Genomic DNA, 18,137 nt, shown 5'->3' on the forward strand with positions numbered 1-18,137 from the left:
GGTTTGCAGCGGTTGCTGGGACTCTGAGAGGCAGAGCCCCTGGGGACAGAACTGAGAGCAGCCATAACTGCTTGCTCCACCCACCCTGTAGATTCCCGGGGACCCGCCCTGCCCAAGCCCTGCACAAAGGCATTTGCCAGATAGCCTCAGGCAAAGGCTAGATTAGCACCGCCCTAGAGATCCAGCACAGAAGCTCTCCCACTGCAGACACAGTTGACTCTAATAGCCAGTTAGCCTGGAGGTCAAATCACCCCCGGTATTGCCGACAACAATCAAGGCTTAACTACAACAAGACTGTGCACAAAGACCACAAGGGGGTGCACCAAGAAAGCATAAAAAATGGGAAGACAAAGAAACATGACAGAAATGGAAGATATAGAGCTAAAAACCGCAATTTTAAGGTCTTTCAATAATTTTCTAGAAACTGCCGATAAATTTAGTGAGATCCTCAAGAAATCTAATGAGACCCTCTATGTTGTGATAAAGAACCAACTAGAAATTAAGCATACACTGACTGAAATAAAGAATATTATACAGACTCCTAACAGCAGACTAGAGGAGCGCAAGAATCAAGTCAAAGATTTGAAATGCAAAGAAGAAAAAACACTCAACCAGAAAAGCAAAATGAAAAAAGAATCCAAAAATACGAAGATAGTGTAAGGAGCCTCTGGGACAGCTTCAAGCGTACCAACATCAGAATTATAGGGGTGCCAGAAGATGAGAGACAGCAAGATATGGAAAACCTATTTGAAGAAATAATGACAGAAAACTTCCCCCACCTGGTGAAAGAAATAGACTTACAAGTCCAGGAAGCGCAGAGAACCTCAAACAAAAGGAATCCAAAGAGGACCACACCAAAACACATCATAATTAAAATGCCAAGAGCAAAAGACAAAGAGAGAATCTTAAAAGTAGCAAGAGAAAAACAGTTAGTTACCTACAGGGAGTACCCATAAGATTGTCAGCTGATTTCTCAACAGAAACTATGCAGGCCAGAAGGGAGTGGCAAGAAATATTCAAAGTGATGAATACCAAGAACCTACAACCAAGATTACTTTACCCAGAAAAGCTATCATTCAAAATTGAAGGTCAGATACAGAGCTTCACAGATAAGAAAAAGCTAAAGGAGTTCATCACCACCAAACCAGGATTATATGAAATGCTGAAGGGTATCCTTTAAGAAGAGGGAGAAGAAGAAAAAGGTAAAGATAAAAATTATGAACAACAAATACATATCTATCAACAAGTGAATCTAAAAATCAAGTGAATAACCTGATGAACAGAATAAACTGGTGAATATAATAGAATCAGGGGCATAGAAAGGGAGTGGACTGACTATTCTCAGGGGAAAAGAGGTGTGGGGGGTACGGGAAGAGACTAGAAAAAAATCGTACACCTATGGATGAGGACAGTGGTGGGGGGGTAAGGGCAGAGGTTGGGTTGGGAACCAGGTGGAGGGAAGCTATGGGGGGGAAAAAGAGTACTAATCTGAACAATAAAGATTTAATTTAAAAATAATAATAAAATTAAATTTAAAAAATATTTTAAAAGTTAAATAAGGAGCAACTTATTTAAATGATGACAAAGCACCAATTTCACACTTAATGAAAAATCCAAGTCTTTTAAATTCATGTCCTAGCCGGTTTTGCTCAGTGGATAGAGCATAGGCCTGCAGACCAAAGGGTCCCAGGTTTAATTCTGGCCAGGGGCATGTACCTTGGTTGCAGGCTCCTCCCTGGCCTGGGCCCTGGTCAGGGCTCTTAAAGGAGGCAACAAATCGATGTGTTTCTCTCTGTCTTTCCCTCTGTCTTCCACTCTCCCTAAAAATCAATGGAAAAAATATCCTCAGGTAAGGATTAACAAAAAATAAATTCATAGTTAATGAGCAAATATTAGAATACTAATTTTAAATGGTGAGGTCCTTACTCAGACCTGTATTATTACTAATACTCAAATACTTGAGTACCTACTATGTTTTACAGACTACAGAGAATTAGGTAAACACTAACATGGCTACTCTCAAAGAGCGTACAGTATAGTAAAAGACATGACATGTACATGAATAATCATAAGACATAGTATTAAAATGCTAAGTATTGTGGGAGTTTAAGGGGGCACTCAAACTCACTCAGAAGTCTCACCTGCACCTAGATCAAAGAGAAGAAATAATGTAAGATACAATCCAATAAATAGGAACTTGTTTTAATCATCACAAATACCAAAGCTTCAGATTAAATAGGCCCATAACCTCAATCTCTACAAGAGCTAGACATGTACTTGGTGCCCTTTAATCTTATAAGCTATTTGTCCCATCTGATATTGGTTAATATCTGATATTAATTAACCTTATCTAATATGGATTAGTTAACAATGCAGTGGCTGCTTTGATAGGAAGGGATTTCAATATACTCAATTACATTAAAATGCATTTAGTATCCACCTTGGTTAAGGCACTGTGCAATATTTGTAGAAGGATACAAAGATTATTAATTTGTAGTACTCAAAAAGTTTGCAATATAGTAGAAAAGGCATGCATACATACATACATACATACATACAGACATGGGACTAACTATATGGCACAATAAAGCTTATAAATTGTACCCAAATCTAATTTGACAAGCCCACAAACTTTTGACTGTCAAGGCAGTTATATGTACACTAAAGATAAACCTGGAACCCAAGGTCACCCAACACCAGTGACTCCTTCCAAAAGAAATATCAAGCTCAAAGTTATTATATTCTGTTGCCTAGGTTGTAAATTGAGTAGACTGGCATATCTCTGACACTGAATTAGCACAGCCTTCTAAGTCACCTAGGTAACAGTAGTATCCACTTTCTGTATGAATGTAAGTCATATCTGTTTTATTATTTGTGTCTTGGTGTTACATATCTAAGCATGTGGTTATTACTGATACCTTCTAAAAGAATAATATTAGTCTGCTTAGGATGCCATAACAAAATATCATAGACTGGGTGGCTTACACAATAGTAATTTATTTCTCACAGCTTTGGAAGCTGGGAAGTCCAAGATCAAGGTGCCAACAAAGTAGGTTTCATTCTGAAGACTCCTTTCTTTTCTTATTTTTAAATATATTTTTATTGATTTCAGAGAGGAAGGGAGAAGGAGAGATAGAAACATTAATGTTGAGAGAGAATCATTGATTGGCTGCCTCTTGCATGCCCCCTACTGGGGATCAAGCCCACAACCAGGCATGTATACCCTTGACAGGAATTGAACCCAGGACCCTTCAGTTTGCAGGCTGGCACTCTATTCACTGAGCCAAACCAGCTAGGGCTGAAGCCTCTTTTCTTAATTGTAAGTAGCTACCTTTCACATTGGGGGCTACCTTCTCCTATAAATCCAGACTAGAGGATGGGGTTGGGGGAGGGAGCTCCCTTTTTTCTTAAATGACAAGGGACCTTTCTTTGCCCTAGCTGGTTTGTCTCAGTGGATAGAGCATCAGACTGCAGACTGAAAGATCCCAGGTTCGATTCTGGTCAAGGGCACATGCCTGGGTTGTAGGCTCGATCCCCAGGAGGGGGCGTGCAGGAGGCAGCCGATCAATCTCTCTTCCTCTCTGAAATCAATAAAAAAAAAAAATAGCCCTAACTGGTTTGGCTCAGTGGATAGAGCATCGGCCTGCGGACTCAAGGGTCCCAGGTTCGATTCTGGTCAAGGGCATGTACCTTGGTTGCAGGCACATCCCCAGTAGGGGGTGTGCAGGAGGCAGCTGATCCATGTTTCTCTCTCGTCGATGTTTCTAACTCTCTATCCCTCTCCCTTCCTCTCTGTAAAAAATCAATAAAATATATTTAAAAAAATAAAATAAAATAAATAAAAAGACAAGGGACCCAACCTCATGACCTTTTCTAATCCTAATTTTCTACCAAAGGCCCATCTCCAAATACCATCATGTTGGGGATGTTAGGGCTTCAAGACATATGGGGGGGAAGGGGTGGGAACAAACATTTATTCCATAACAAAAATTTAACATAAAATGGCTAGTGATCACAAAGAAGGTTCTGGATGGCTCTGGGGAGGACCCAAACCTAAAATATTTGGGGAGAGCGCTCTGGAGGTACCACAAGTGGTGACAAATGAAAATGCAGTTTCTTTCCAGATCCACCTTTCCCATTATTGCCATTTCTGGCTGAACTGGAAATCAAAGGATAGGTTAATAGCTCTGAGCTACTTAACACTTAGCCAGACATTTCAGAAATCTGAATGCATCTCTTCAGAGCTTTAGAACAAAGCTCTCAAATTCTAACCTACCTGTAATATACTTGTTAATGATAAAATCCAGACAGGTACTTTTATTAATATGAAATACTGAAAAATATACATAAAAATTCTAATTACAAAGATATATAAAATTATAGTAAGCAAGGAATTTAACTCGAGCTAAGATAACACTTGCAACATCAATTTATCATCTGTGCCTAGGATTGCTTAAGTCTCTTTGTGGTAAAAAAAAAAAAAAAAAAAAACAAACAAACAAACAAAAAAAACACGTTTTTGGGTCCAAACAAGACTGAATGGAAATGAAGAAGTGAGTCTTAAAATGAGCTATATGAGTTAAAAGATATACGATAATAGATAAAACACATCTTACTTTTTTTTCCTAGTAACCAACATTTCTAAGCTACTAGAACGGGCAGAAATTGCTAGGTGGCATATTTTTATATTTTTACCTTTTATATTCAGACTAGAACAGTGACGGTGAACCTATGACATGCGTGTCAGAGGTGACATGCAAACTCATTTTTTTGGTTGATTTTTCTTTGTTAAATGGCATTTAAATATATAAAATAAATATCAAAAATATAAATCTTTGCTTTACTATGGTTGCAAATATCAAAAAATGTCTATATGTGACATGGCACCACAGTTAAGTTAGGGTTTTTCAAAATGCTGACATGCTGAGCTCAAAAGATTTGCCATCACTGGACTAGAAGCCCGGTGCACAAAAATTTGTGCACTCGGAGGGTCCCTCAGCCAGGCCTGTGCCCTCTCGCAGTCTGGGACCTCTCGGGGAATGACCACCTGCTGGCTTAGGCCCGCTCCCTGGGGGACTGGGCCTAAGATGGCAGTCAGACATCCCTCTGGCAGCCCGGGAGCCCTCGGGGGATGTCCACTTGCCAGCGGGGAGCAGGCCTAAGCTGCAATCGGACAGCCTTAGCACTGCTGAGGAGGCGGGAGAGGCTCCCACCACCACCGCTGTACTGGCAGCCGTCAGCCTGGCTTGTGGCTGAGCAGAGGTCCCCCTGTGGGAACACACTGACCACCAGGGGGCAGCTCCTGCATTGAGCGTCTGCCCCCTGGTGGTCAGTGTGTGTCATAGTGACCAGTCATTCCCAGTCTTTCTGCTGTTAGGGTCAATTTGCATATTACCCTTTTATTATATTGGATGCTTGAAAATTCTCAAAACACACTAAAACAGATATGTCATCCCCTTAAGATAATATGCAATATCAGAGTATCGTAAAACCAAAATTATGAATTACTGATACACATATTCCTAAATGTGAAAGTAATTTAAGCTAGTAGTGTATTCATCTTCCAATTTTATGAATCTTACAAATAAATTACACATATAACTTGCTTGCCCTCCCTTCTAATGGTTAAAGAATTAAAAATTTTATAACAATGTAAGCATTATAAAATTAAAATCAGCATTCTTACCTATTCAATTCAGGGATAAATTATTAGCTGCTCCTAGATAAGTGGGCTCATAACTACTATATGTGCAAGGACATAAATTTATCCAACACTATGGTCTTTCCTTTTATTAGTGTGCACTGTGGAATAATAAGTATATTCATTCTGGGCAAAAAGTATATACCTATCAATTATCAGAATCACAGTGTGGAAGATAGTAATTCCATAGCAATTTGAAGTATCTGTCTGAATTCTTATTAGTTGCAAATTATTCTAAATGCTAGCAATTTGGTTATCACTGGCAAGAAAAATATTGATTGATATTAACGAGGATGGTTGATAATTTCAGAACATATAAATTTACTGAATCCACACAATATAAAATTACAGAAAGAAAGAAGAATATATAGTTCATCTTTAGCATCTCTTCACACAGGGGAAAATGGCATGGCCCAGTTACTGCCTAATGAACTACAGAAAATTCCATGGCCCCTCTTCTCTGCTAATGTGATTGGTCCTTTTGTCTTTTTTCCTACCTCCTTACAAAGGACTTCCCACAATACACAGATACAAATAATGGAAAACAATTAAAATGGATCTATAACTATGTGCTACATTACTCAATTTGCAGAATAAAACCTCCAAATGATCTGCTCCATTTTTTGGTGGTCACAAATAATAATTTTGGTCTACACTATTGTCAGTCTAAACCAGTGATGGCGAACCTTTTGAGCTTGGCATGTCAGCACTTTGAAAAACCCTAACTTAACTCTGGTGCTGTGTCACATATAGAAATTTTCTGATATTTGCAACCATAGTAAAACAAAGATTTATATTTTTTATATTTATTTTATATATTTAAATGCCATTTAACAAAGAAAAATCAACCAAAAAAATGAGTTCGCGTGTCACCTCTGACATGTGTGTCATAGGTTCGCCATCACTGGTCTAAACCCTGTTATAAATAAAATAGGGTAGCCCTGGCTGGGTGGCTCAGCTGGTTGTACACCAAAAAAAGTTGCAGGTTCAATTCCCAGTCAGGGCACATACCTGGGTTACAGGTTTGATCCCCAGTTGGGGTGCATATGGGAGGCAGCCAATGAATGTTTCTCTCTCTCTCTCTCTCTCTCTCTCTCTGCCTCTTCTCTCTCTCTTAAAAAATGATAGGATTGTGGATCAAAAAATGCACTATTTTATCAATTCTGTGAAAATTATTGGTAGGGTAAGATTTAAATCTGGTTAGTACAGGATTACATTTCTAACATTACCATCCTGAAATTCAGAAAATATAATATTCACATAATGCATATTTGATGTTTTACATCAATTTGCAAAACTCCAGGAGTTTGCTCTTAGTTCAACTATATCCAAGCTTATCCTGGCAGTTTAATGACAGTTATAAGCAGCATGGGTTGTATCAAGCATACCTGGGGAACAATTTCATCGAAGTGATGTTGGGCATGTTACTTCACCAATTTGTGCCTCCAAGGTCATACTAGTATTTATCTACCTCACAGATACCTATTATGTAACTTTGGGACAGTTACAGTCAATAATGTCTGCAAAATATTTACCTCAATGCCTGACTAAATAATCTATAATACTAAAAGCATAATATGCTAATTAGACCAGATGTCCTTCCAGACGAAGCTGGGGCTGTGAGGGACAAGCCCCTTGCACAAATTTCGTGCATCGGGCCTCTAGTTATAAATAATTAGCCACAACTGTCACTACTAACTTAAAAGTAAAGATGTTAAGAACAGACTCTGGGGCCAGATAACTTAAGATTCATATCCTAGCATTGCTGAGTGATCTTCGGCAAGATACTCAACCTCTCTTGAGCCTCACAAATTATTTTCTAAATATCAAACTGTAACCAATACATAGCAAGCACTATTGCTAACATGCAGACAATTTCTGGGAAGGAAATAAAAAATAGAACAGGAATTTGCAAATCAAAAAAGATAAACAAAATTAGCACCAGCCAGTTCTAGCCATAATAATTCACCCTATGCTGGGGCAGGCATCATACCCAAGGTAAAAGCATCCAACTTCTTCAGCAACTGAATAAAAACAATCCCCACCATTTTTTGAGTACCTACTACTAGTACAACATTTAAGTGCATGCTCTTAAAGAGACCTAGGTTTAAATCTGAGCTCCTCTTAATAACTGCGTGATGTGGGTATTTTATGTTGAGGTTAAATTACTTAATCTCTCTGAAGCTTGAAAGATTCCTTCTCTGTAAAATGGTAATAATCATATTACTTTTACAGGGATGTTTTGAGGGTAGGCCAATGTAGGTAAACACAATGGTAACTATTATTACTATTACCAGTCAGGACCCACACAAAGGTTGATTCCCATAAATCATTTTATAATCCTTTCAATAATACCATGAGGTAGCTAACACTTCAGTTATACCTAAGGACACCAAGATGAAACAGAATTTGCCACCCCAAAATAGACTTTTTGGGTATATTACTATAAACTCATTATTTTCAAGAAACAAAAGACTCAGGAAGAACCTTTGACCTTCCCTGGAACTACCTAAAAGAATTTAGATAGAGGGGAGCAATCATCATAGACAGCTATAGTTTAATATGAATTAAGTGTAACAGACAGGATTCTGTGTCCCATTGTTAAAGATGGCCCAGCAAATGTTTATTTACCAAACATTTACTTTTCCATCTCCCTGCAAATTGCCATCCTACTTTGAAGTCCCAAACCACAACTCCCTCTTCTCCTTAGCTCAAGATCACATATAAGCCTCAGTTACTATGGAACACCTGTATGTACATACATAATAAATTTGGTCATTTTCTTTGGTTAATGTCTCATGCTAATTTGATTATTAGTCCAGCAGAAGAATTTAGCAGGTAGAAGGGAAATTATTTTTCCTCCCCTATAACACTTAAGCCAAAAAGTGAAATAAGTTGCCCAACGCCACACAACTGATTTCTAGGCCAGATTCCATTAAGAACACTGCTCTTGCCCAGGCCAGAGCATTTTGTCCCCTGCAGCTCAGTTAGTTGGAGCATCCTCTCTTGCACCAAAAGGTTTCAGGTTCATTCCCAGTCAGGGCACATACCTAGGTTTCGGGTTCAATCCCTGGTCCAGATTCATATGGGAGGCAACCGATTGATAATTCTCTCGAATCTCTCTTTCTCTCTCTCTCTCTAAAAAAAAAAAAAATTGCTGAAACCGGTTTGGCTCAGTGGATAGAGCGTCGGCTTGCGGACTGAAAGGTCCCAGGTTCGATTCCGGTCAAGGGCATGTACCTGGGTTGCGGGCACATCCCCAGTAGGGGACGTGCAGGAGGCAGCTGATCGATGTTTCTCTCTCATCAATGTTTCTAACTCTCTCTCTCCCTTCCTCTCTGTAAAAAATCAATAAAATATATTTTTTAAAAAATCAATAAACATGTCCTCAAGTGAGGATTTAAAAAATAAAAGAACACTGATCTTTACCTGAACTCACAATGCCTAGTAAGAAATAGAATCCTTTCTTTTATAGGGCTCAAATGGTAAATTATTTTTATTGCCCTGGTGGGTGAGGCTCAGTTGGTTGGGTCACATCCTAGGCACCAAAAGGTTGCCAAAAGGACACTGGTTGGATTCCCAGTCAGGGCATAAGCATGAGTTTCGGTTCAATCCTTAGTTGGGGAGAATGCAGGAGACAGCTGATCAATGTTTTGCTCTCCCCCTCACCTTTCCTCTCTATAAAAATCAATAAAAAAATTTTTAAACATTATTAAAGTATTCATTCAACAAACCATTACTCAGAATGCCTTACGTGTCAAACGCTGTACTATAAAGGCAGGGTTACAGTGGTGATTCCTTCCCTTATAAAGTTTATGTTTTATTAGGAGACAGTCAACAGGTAATCAGGAAACTGCTTGAGCAATACAAAATGATGACAATGATGCAGGCTAAGTGTTGGGAGGGGTTGGCTATTTTAACGAGCATGATCAGAAAGGTGAGGGGGGAAGGGAGCAGCTTGGTTTGTTCTAGAAATAAGAAAAGGAACCAATGAGGTTGGAGACGATGTGAGAGGCTGCTTATGGAATGAATGTCCCTGAAGATAAGGATGAGATAGACATTTTTTTTGTCCCCTGCAGCCTCAAAGAGCATGGGATATGGTTTCAAGCATATCTGAATTCCAGGTCTGTCACCTCTACGCAAGCAAAATCACCTAATATCATTTCATTATTTCCTTCGTGAGTAAAAATGTAAACATGGTTACCGCTACCAAGAGTCGGGTAGGGATCAGGGAGGCACAAATATTTGCTGAACTAGATGAAAACATCAGTACCCACGTGTCCTCTCATGTGGTGGTTTCCTGCCTGGGCCCTCCAAAGGGGTACCCGGAAGCCATCACTTCCATCCCCCAAATGTACAGAAAAGGGCCTCTCCCTCACCCCACCAGATCATTCTTGAATTGGCCCACGGCCCCTCTCCCCCAGCACACTCGCAAATAGCACAAGTCCGCCAACACGCCATTCTCCCCTACCCGTCCCTCCCCGCCCCCCCCCCCCCCACACACACACTCTTCCACACGCTTTCCCACGACTCTGCAAAGGAGGCACCCACCCCGGCCTCTCCATTCCGTTCCCCGCCGTCCTGGTGTGACGTAAAGCTGAACCCAGAAAGCTACGGCCGCCCCCCCCCCACTCACCCCGCTCCCGGGCTTCCCCGGGTCACCCTGGGCCACCCTGCCCACGCCCGCACCGCAGGCCCCGTGCCTCAAGGGCTGGCTCCCCCCGCCAGGGCCGGACGGGCCAAGCTGCTCACCACAACGCTGGGGCTGCGAGTCGCCATAACGGAACCGGCAAACGCACCGGCGGAGGGCAACCTGAAGAGGAAGAAGCCGGCGCAGCGCCGAAGAGGGGGCGGAGGCGAGAAAGAGGCGGCGCCTGCAGGAAGCGGAGAGGTTCGCCCAATGCTCTTTTCAACCGTTGTCCCCACAGCTCCGCGCTGGGAAGCAAGTTCCGCCCCTGAGCCCGCCCCCTGCGCGCCGCCCCGCCCCTGAGTTCCGCCCACACGCCTGCCCCGCGCTCCCCGCGCGCGTCTGTCTGCCGATTTCCACCGTCACGTAGTGGCCCTGGGAATTTACTTGTGGAAGAAGCGGAGACGGTTCTCTGCACGTGCAGCTTTTAACCCTCTTTCCCCCAGTCTCCCGTTTAGATGGCTCCCACATTTCCAAACCTACGGCCGCCCGCATTTCTTCCTAGTGGCCCTAAGACCCGTTCCAGCTCCATAGGGTTCAGTCACCACATGATTCCACTTGCCCGGCGTCCTCTCCCCAACAGCTTAAACTGCATTGTGGACTCCATTTTCCTGACTTGTGGCCCAATTCTCACAAACATCTTTAGCTGGTTGTCAGAGTTGAGACCTAGAGCCCTAGAGTCAACCAGATCAGGGTACATACAAATCGAAGGGGAACACTTAACTGCTTTGTGACCTTGTGCAAATCAAACTCTAAGTTTGTATTTTCTCTCTGTAAAATGAGGTTATTAATAGGATCCTTGTGAGTAGTAAAGGACATGATATACATGTGTATATGTATATGTGTGTTATATATATGTATCTATATATACACACATTGTTGAAGAACAATATTCAGCTGAGTAAATCTGAAGATCTAATTGCCTTTACTAATTCATGAAACTCCTTCCACCACCATTTATCCTCCATTGACCCTCTCCTACCTCCCCCCACCCCTCTTCCCTCTGGTAATCACCATACTGTTGTCTGTCTATGACAGTGGTCGGCAAACCGCAGCTCACGAGCCACATGCGGCTCTTTGGCCCCTTGAGTGTGGCTCTTCCACAAAATACCATGTGCGGGTGTGCAGGTACAGTGCGATTGAAACTTCGTGGCCCATGCACAGAAGTTGGTTTTCGGCCTGGGCGAGTCTATTTTGAAGAAGTGGCGTTAGAAGTGGAGGGAGTCGGTTGGTCAGGCGACAGGAGATGCTGCGGAGGCAGGCCTGGGGGATAGCAGCGTGGGAGAGGTGCACGGGATTCATGCACGAGTTGAGTGAGCCAGCCACTCGTTGTGCAGTGGTTAGTGCTAGTCGCGTCCACAAATTGCGTGCGGGTGACAAAAGATAGACAAAACAAGTATACAAGACGAGTGTGGATGGGAGAGTTGGAAGGGGTCGACCTCAGCGAATGTACCTCAATCAGATTGAGGACATTTTTAGCAAAGGCCAGCTTAGGAGTACCCTAATTAAGTTAATAACAATGTACCTACCTATATAGTTTAAGTTTAAAAAATTTGGCTCTCGCCGTAACCAGGTTGGCTCAGTGGATAGAGCGTCGGCCTGCAGACTGAAGGGTCCCAGGTTCGATTCCAGTCAAGGGCATGTACCTTGGTTGCAGGCACATCCCCAGTGGGGGGTGTGCAGGAGGCAGCTGATTGATGTTTCTCTCTCATCGATGTTTCTAACTCTCTATCCCTCTTCCTTCCTCTCTGTAAAAAATCAATAAAATATATTAAAAAAATAAAATAAATAAAAAATAAAAAATTTGGCTCTCAAAACAAATTTCAGTCGTTGTACTGTTGATATTTGGCTCTGTTGACTAATGAGTTTGCCAACCACTGGTCTATGAGACAGTTTTTGTGTGTGTGTGTGTTTGGTTTCTTTGTTTAATCCCTTTACCTTTTTCACCCAGCCCTGCTACCTCACACCCCTCTGACAGCTTTCGGTCATTTCTCTGTATCTATGGGTCTGTTTCAATTTTATTTTGTTCACCAGAGGCACAGTGCACAGATTGGTGCACTGGTGGGGGGCGTAGCCTGCGGGATCAGCTGCTGTGGGAGCACACTGACCACCAGGGGGCAGCTCCTGCATTGAGCATCTGCCCCTGGTGGTCAGTGAGCATCATAGCGACTGGTCGACTGGTCATTCTGGTCATTCTGCCATTCAGTAGCTGGGCTTTTATATATATAGACTATACAGATGATGTACCCCTGAAACCTACATAATTTTAGTAACCAATGTCACCCTAATAAATTCAATTTATAAAGAAGAGTATAAAGGGATTGGACTGGTAATAAATTTTGCTAAGAAAAATAACTCATGAATCAGCAGCATCCCAGAACTAGAAGGGCTCTCCAATGAGTTGTACAGAATGCAAGGTTTATATAAGCAGAAAGAGGGTGGGACTAAGAAGTTAGGAATGGATTATTTCAGGCAAGGTCTCCATCACTTGTGGAAGGCAGGGAGTCTAATCAGGCAGTTTACCTACCTAATGACCAGGAATTTCCAGACTGATTGTTTTAAATTTTCATTCCTGAGAGAGGCTGAAACTGTTAGTTACTAAGTTTTTGTTTGGTGGTGTGGCTTAGCAAAAGGGACTCCATTTTGGCCTGTTGTTTACATGTTATATTGTACAGTGCCTTTTTAAAACAAATTATATGGTACAGCACTTAGGACAATGCACAATCAATAAATGGGAATATTGCAATTACTGATGTTTATTTTTGCCTCCACAAGTCCCTATATGGAACTGGAGAAAAAATATTCTCCTATGTTCAGATGTCAGGTAAGCAAATAACAAATGTTCCTTTCCTAATGTACTCATCTGTATAGCTCCATCACCCACCATAATGTGGAGTCCATAGTTGGTGGCATCCATGATAAGGCTACTGAGGGATATGGGATGATGGGAGACTCATGAAACTGAGAAAGTCATTAAATTTCTCTGAGCCTCAGTCTCTTCATCTAAAAAATAAGAATAATAATTTCTGCTGTCAAAAGGTATTATGAGAATTGTAAGAATCATTTATGTAAAGCACCTAGCATAGTACTTGCCACATAGTAGGTGCTCCAGAAATAGTAGCAGTTATTAATTTTAGCATACTAGTATATGAATGTGTGAACTCCATACTTCCTTAGTTTCTCTGCCTCCCCTATGTATTATGGAGAAGCAACAGCCTATAATGGAAACATTACATTTGGGCTTTGAACTGAGATCTGAGTTCAAATTCTGAGTTCATCACTAACTAGAGTTATGACTTTGGACAGTATCCTTAACCTCTGTGTGCCTGTTTCCTCACATGTCAAATGAGGATAATATCTCCATCACAGGTGAGGCTTAAATAAAAGAATACAAAAGTGCCTAGCATAGTGCTTGCTACACTAAATGATAATCCCATTGTTATGTGTTCCATATTTTGGCCTTAAACAATTCTTCACACTAGCCTTCTGGCCTCTAAGACTTCTTACCCATTCCCCTGTTGATGGATATATGGGGAGTTTCTAGGTTTGGGTTATTACAAATATTGCTACTATAAACATGTTTTACATATCTTTCAGTGAACATATGAATGCATTTATATTTGGAATAAACCTTGAAGTTCATATCAGCACATTTTTATTATCCTTTTAAGAAACATGTGTTCCACCGGGAAGTTAATTCAGAGAACTTCTGGTTATACATTCAGCCTGTGACACATGCAGACTCAGCTACCCCCATTTGTTACTAAATTAGGCACCCAGCACTTCAGAACCTTGCTTCTAGCTTGCAGTTTTTTTCTGTTAACCTCTGTGTTACCACATATTTCTGTATTTTAAAGGAGATTTGAAATAAAGAGTGATAGCCCCATGACTGTAAAGACAGAGTACTATTTTCAATCCTGTCACACTGTGTGACAACTTGGGGCTTTTACTTGTGCCTAAAATTTAAAACAGCAAGAGAGTGCAACCTGCAAGACATAATACTTTTTTTGTTGTTGCTATTCCTCACCCAAGGATATTTTCCATTGACTTTTAGAGAGAGTGAAAGGGAGGGGGAAGACAGAGAGTGAGAAACATCGATGTGAGAGAGGCACATTGGTTGGTTGCCTCCCACAGTCACCCAGACCAGGGCCAGGGATGGAACCTACAACCCAGGTACAGGCCCTTGACTAGGAATCGAACCCAAGATACTTAGGTGCATGGCTGATGCTCTAACCACTGAAAAACACTGGCCAGGGCAAGGTATAATACCTTTGTTTGGTAAGTAAAAATCTGGTTCATATATGGAATATTTTATTAATATACTAGAGGCCAGGTGCATGACATTGATACACTGGGGCAGGGGGTGGGGGGGTGCGGGGAGAGTAGGACTGTCTCTCAGCCTGGCCTGCAACCTTTCACAGTCCGGGAGCCCTCGGGGGATATCCAACTCACTACAGTGGGACATCCTTAGCGCTACCACAGAGGCAGGTCCCGCCACCGCCCCTGCGCTTGCCAGCCATCAGCCCAGCTTCTGGCTGAGCAGTGCTGCCCCTGCGGGAGTGCACTGACCACCAGGGGGCAGCTACTGTGCTGAGCGTCTACCCCCTGGTGGTCAGTGCGTGTCATAGCAACTGGTCGTTCCAGTGTTGTTTATTATATAGAATTTAAAATAAAAATATTGCCCTGGCCTGTGTGGCTGAGTTGGTTGGGTATCATCCCATGCACTGAAAGATTGCTAGATGCATCCCTGGTCAGGGCACATTCTCAGGTTTCAGGCTTGACCACTGGTAGGGGGCATGCAGGAGACAGCTGATGGATGTTGCACTCTCACATCGATGTTTTCCCTCTCCCTTCCTCTCTAAAAATTAATAAACTATTTTTTCTGTTCTTTTTAAATTCTTTATTGTTTAAAGTTTATATATGTCTCCTTTCCCCCCATTGACCTCTCCCCAGCACCCCAAACACCCAGCACATGCCATCACGCCCCCCCCCCCGCTAGTGTCTGTGTCCATTGGTTATGCTTATATGAATGCATACAAGTCCTTTGGCTGATCTCTTACCCGCCTCCCCCCCACACACACACACACCCTCCCCTGATCTTCCTCTGAGGTCTGAGGGTCTCTTCTATGCTTCTCTGTCTAGGGATCTATTTTTGTTCATCAGTTTATTAGTATATTCCACAAATGAATGAAATCATGTGATATTTACTTTTCTCTGACTGGCTTAGCAAAAACTTCTCCGTATCCATCCATGCTGTTGCGAATGGTAAGAGTTCTTTCTTTTTTACAGCAGTGTAGTATTCCATTGTGTAGATGTACCACTGTTTTTTAATCCACCCATCTGCTGATGGGCACATAGGCTGTTTCCAAATCTTAGCTATTGTAAATTGTGCTGCTATGAACATAGGGGTGCATATGTCCTTTCTGGTTGGTGTTTCTGGTTTCTTGGGATATATTCCTAGAAGTGGGATCACTGGGTCAAATGGGAGTTCCATTTTGAATTTTTTGAGGTAACTCCATACTGTTTTCCACAGTGGCTGCACAAGTCTGCATTCCCACCAGCAGTGCACAAGGGTTCTTTTTTCTCCACATCCTCGCCAGCACTTGTCATTTGTCGATTTGTTGATGATAGCCATTCTGACAGGTGTGATATGGTACCTCATTGTTGTTTTGATTTGCATCTCTCAGATGATTAGTGACTTGGAGAATGTTTTCATATGTCTATTGGCCTTCGGTATGTCCTCTTTTGAAAAATGTCCATTTAGGTCCTTTGCCCATTTTTTTTATTGGAATGTTTATCTTCCTTTTGTAAAGATGTATGAGTTCCCTATAAATATTGGAGATTAGACTCTTATCAGAGATTAGACCTTTAACAGAGTTTACATTGGCAAATATGTTTTCCCATGCAGTGGGTTTTCTTGTTGTTTTGTTGATGGTTTCTTTTGCTGTGCAGGAGCTTTATATTTTGATGTAGTCCCATTTGTTTATTTTCTCTTTAGTTTCCATTGTCCTAGGAGCTGTATTGGTAAAGATATTGCTACATCATATGTCTGATATTTTTCTGCCTGTGGATTCTTCTACGATTTTTATGGTTTCCTGTTTTACGTTTAAGTCCTTTATCCATTTGAGTTTATTTTTGTGTATGGTGTAAGTTGGTGGTCTAGTTTCATTATTTTGCATGTTATCTGTCCAATTTTTCCAACGCCATTTATTGAAAAGACTGTCTTCACTCCATTGTATGCTTTTGCCTCCTTTGCCAAATATTAACTGAGCATAACTTATGGCTTGGGTCAATTTCTGGGTTCTCTGTTCTGTTCCATTGGTCTATATGTTTGTTCTTGGGCAAGTACCAGGCTGTTTTGAGAACAGTGGCTTTGTAATGTAGATTGATATCTGGTATTGTGATCCCTCCAACTTTGTTCTTCTTTCTCAGGATAACTGCAGTTATTCAGGGTCTTTTTTTATTCCATATGAATTTTTGGAGAGTTTGTTCTAGGTCTGTGAAATATTCCATTAGCATTTTAATGGGGATTGCATTGAATCTATAGATTGCTTTGGGTAGTATGGACATATTAATGATGATGATTCTACCAATCCATGAAGATAGTATATTCTTCCATTTGTTTATGTCTTTCTCCATCTTTATTTTCAATTTCCTGTAGTTTTCCGAATACAGGTCTTTTACCTCCTTAGTTTAGTTTATTCCTACGTATCTTATTTTTTTGTTACAATGGTAAATGGGATATTTTTTGTTTGTTTCTCTTTCTGTGAGTTAATTATTGATTTATAAAAAGTCATTGATTTCTGGGTGTTAATTTTGTATGCTGCTACATTGCAGAATTCAATTATTAAGTCTAATAGATTTTTTATGGGGTCTTTAGGGTTTTCTATGTACAATATCATGTCATCTGCAAATAATGACAGTTTTACACCTTCTTTTCCAATTTGGGTAGCATTTTATTTCTTCTTCTTGTTTGATCTCTATGGCTAGCACTTCCAGTACTATGTCAAACAGGAGTGGTGAAAGTGGGCATCCCTGTCTTGTTCCTGTTCTTAGGGGAAATGAGTTTAGTTTTTGCCGATTGAGTATGATGTTGGCTGTAGGTTTGTCTTATATGGCTTTTATTATGTTGAGGTATGATCCCTCTATTCCCACTTTGCTGAGAGTTTTTATGAAGAAAAGGTGTTAGATTTTGTCAAATGCTTTTTCTGCATCAATTGATGATTATGTGATTTTTGTCTCTCAGTTTGTTTATATGGTGTATCACATTTATTGATTTGCGGATATTGTACCATCCTTACATGCCTGGAATAAATCCCACTTGGTCATGGTGTATTACCTTTCTAATATAATGCTGGATCCGATTTGCTTGAATTTTGTTGAGAATTTTAGCATCTATGTTCATCAGTGATATGAGCCTATAATTCTCTTTGCAGGGTCTTTATCCGATTTTGGAATTAGGGTAATGCTGGCTTCACAGATAGAGCTTGGAAGTGTTCTTTCCTCTTGAATTTTTTTGAATAGTCTGAGGATGGTAGGTTTTAGTTTTTCTTTGAATGTTTGGTAAAACTCCCCTGTGAATCCGCATGGCCAGGAGTTTTTGTTTGCTGGAAGTTTTTTGATTACTGCTTCAATTTCCTCAATAGTTATCAGCCTATTCAGATTATTGGATTCTTTATGATTGAGTTTTTTATTATTATTTAAATCTTTATTCTTCAGATTATTACAGTTGTTCATCTTTTTTCCCCC

General features: G+C 41.0%; 1 protein-coding gene across 5 annotated transcripts in view; it reads right to left on the minus strand.

Moving 5' to 3' along the window:
- Positions 1–10,635, minus strand: part of HPRT1 (hypoxanthine phosphoribosyltransferase 1) — a 91,011-nt gene extending 80,376 nt beyond the window's left edge. For 2 of the 5 annotated variants that reach the window (XM_059680385.1, XM_059680384.1), the window contains exon 1: positions 10,454–10,628. In XM_059680385.1, the coding sequence (XP_059536368.1) occupies positions 10,454–10,480 (27 nt within the window). In that variant the 5' untranslated portion in view covers positions 10,481–10,628. Of the gene's footprint in view, positions 1–10,453 lie in introns of all 5 variants that reach the window. The other 3 variants (XM_059680388.1, XM_059680387.1, XM_059680386.1) reach the window with 2 other exon arrangements.
- Positions 10,636–18,137: the final 7,502 nt, after the last annotated feature.

This window comes from Myotis daubentonii, chromosome X (assembly GCF_963259705.1).
Source record: "Myotis daubentonii chromosome X, mMyoDau2.1, whole genome shotgun sequence".
NCBI lineage: Eukaryota > Metazoa > Chordata > Mammalia > Chiroptera > Vespertilionidae > Myotis > Myotis daubentonii.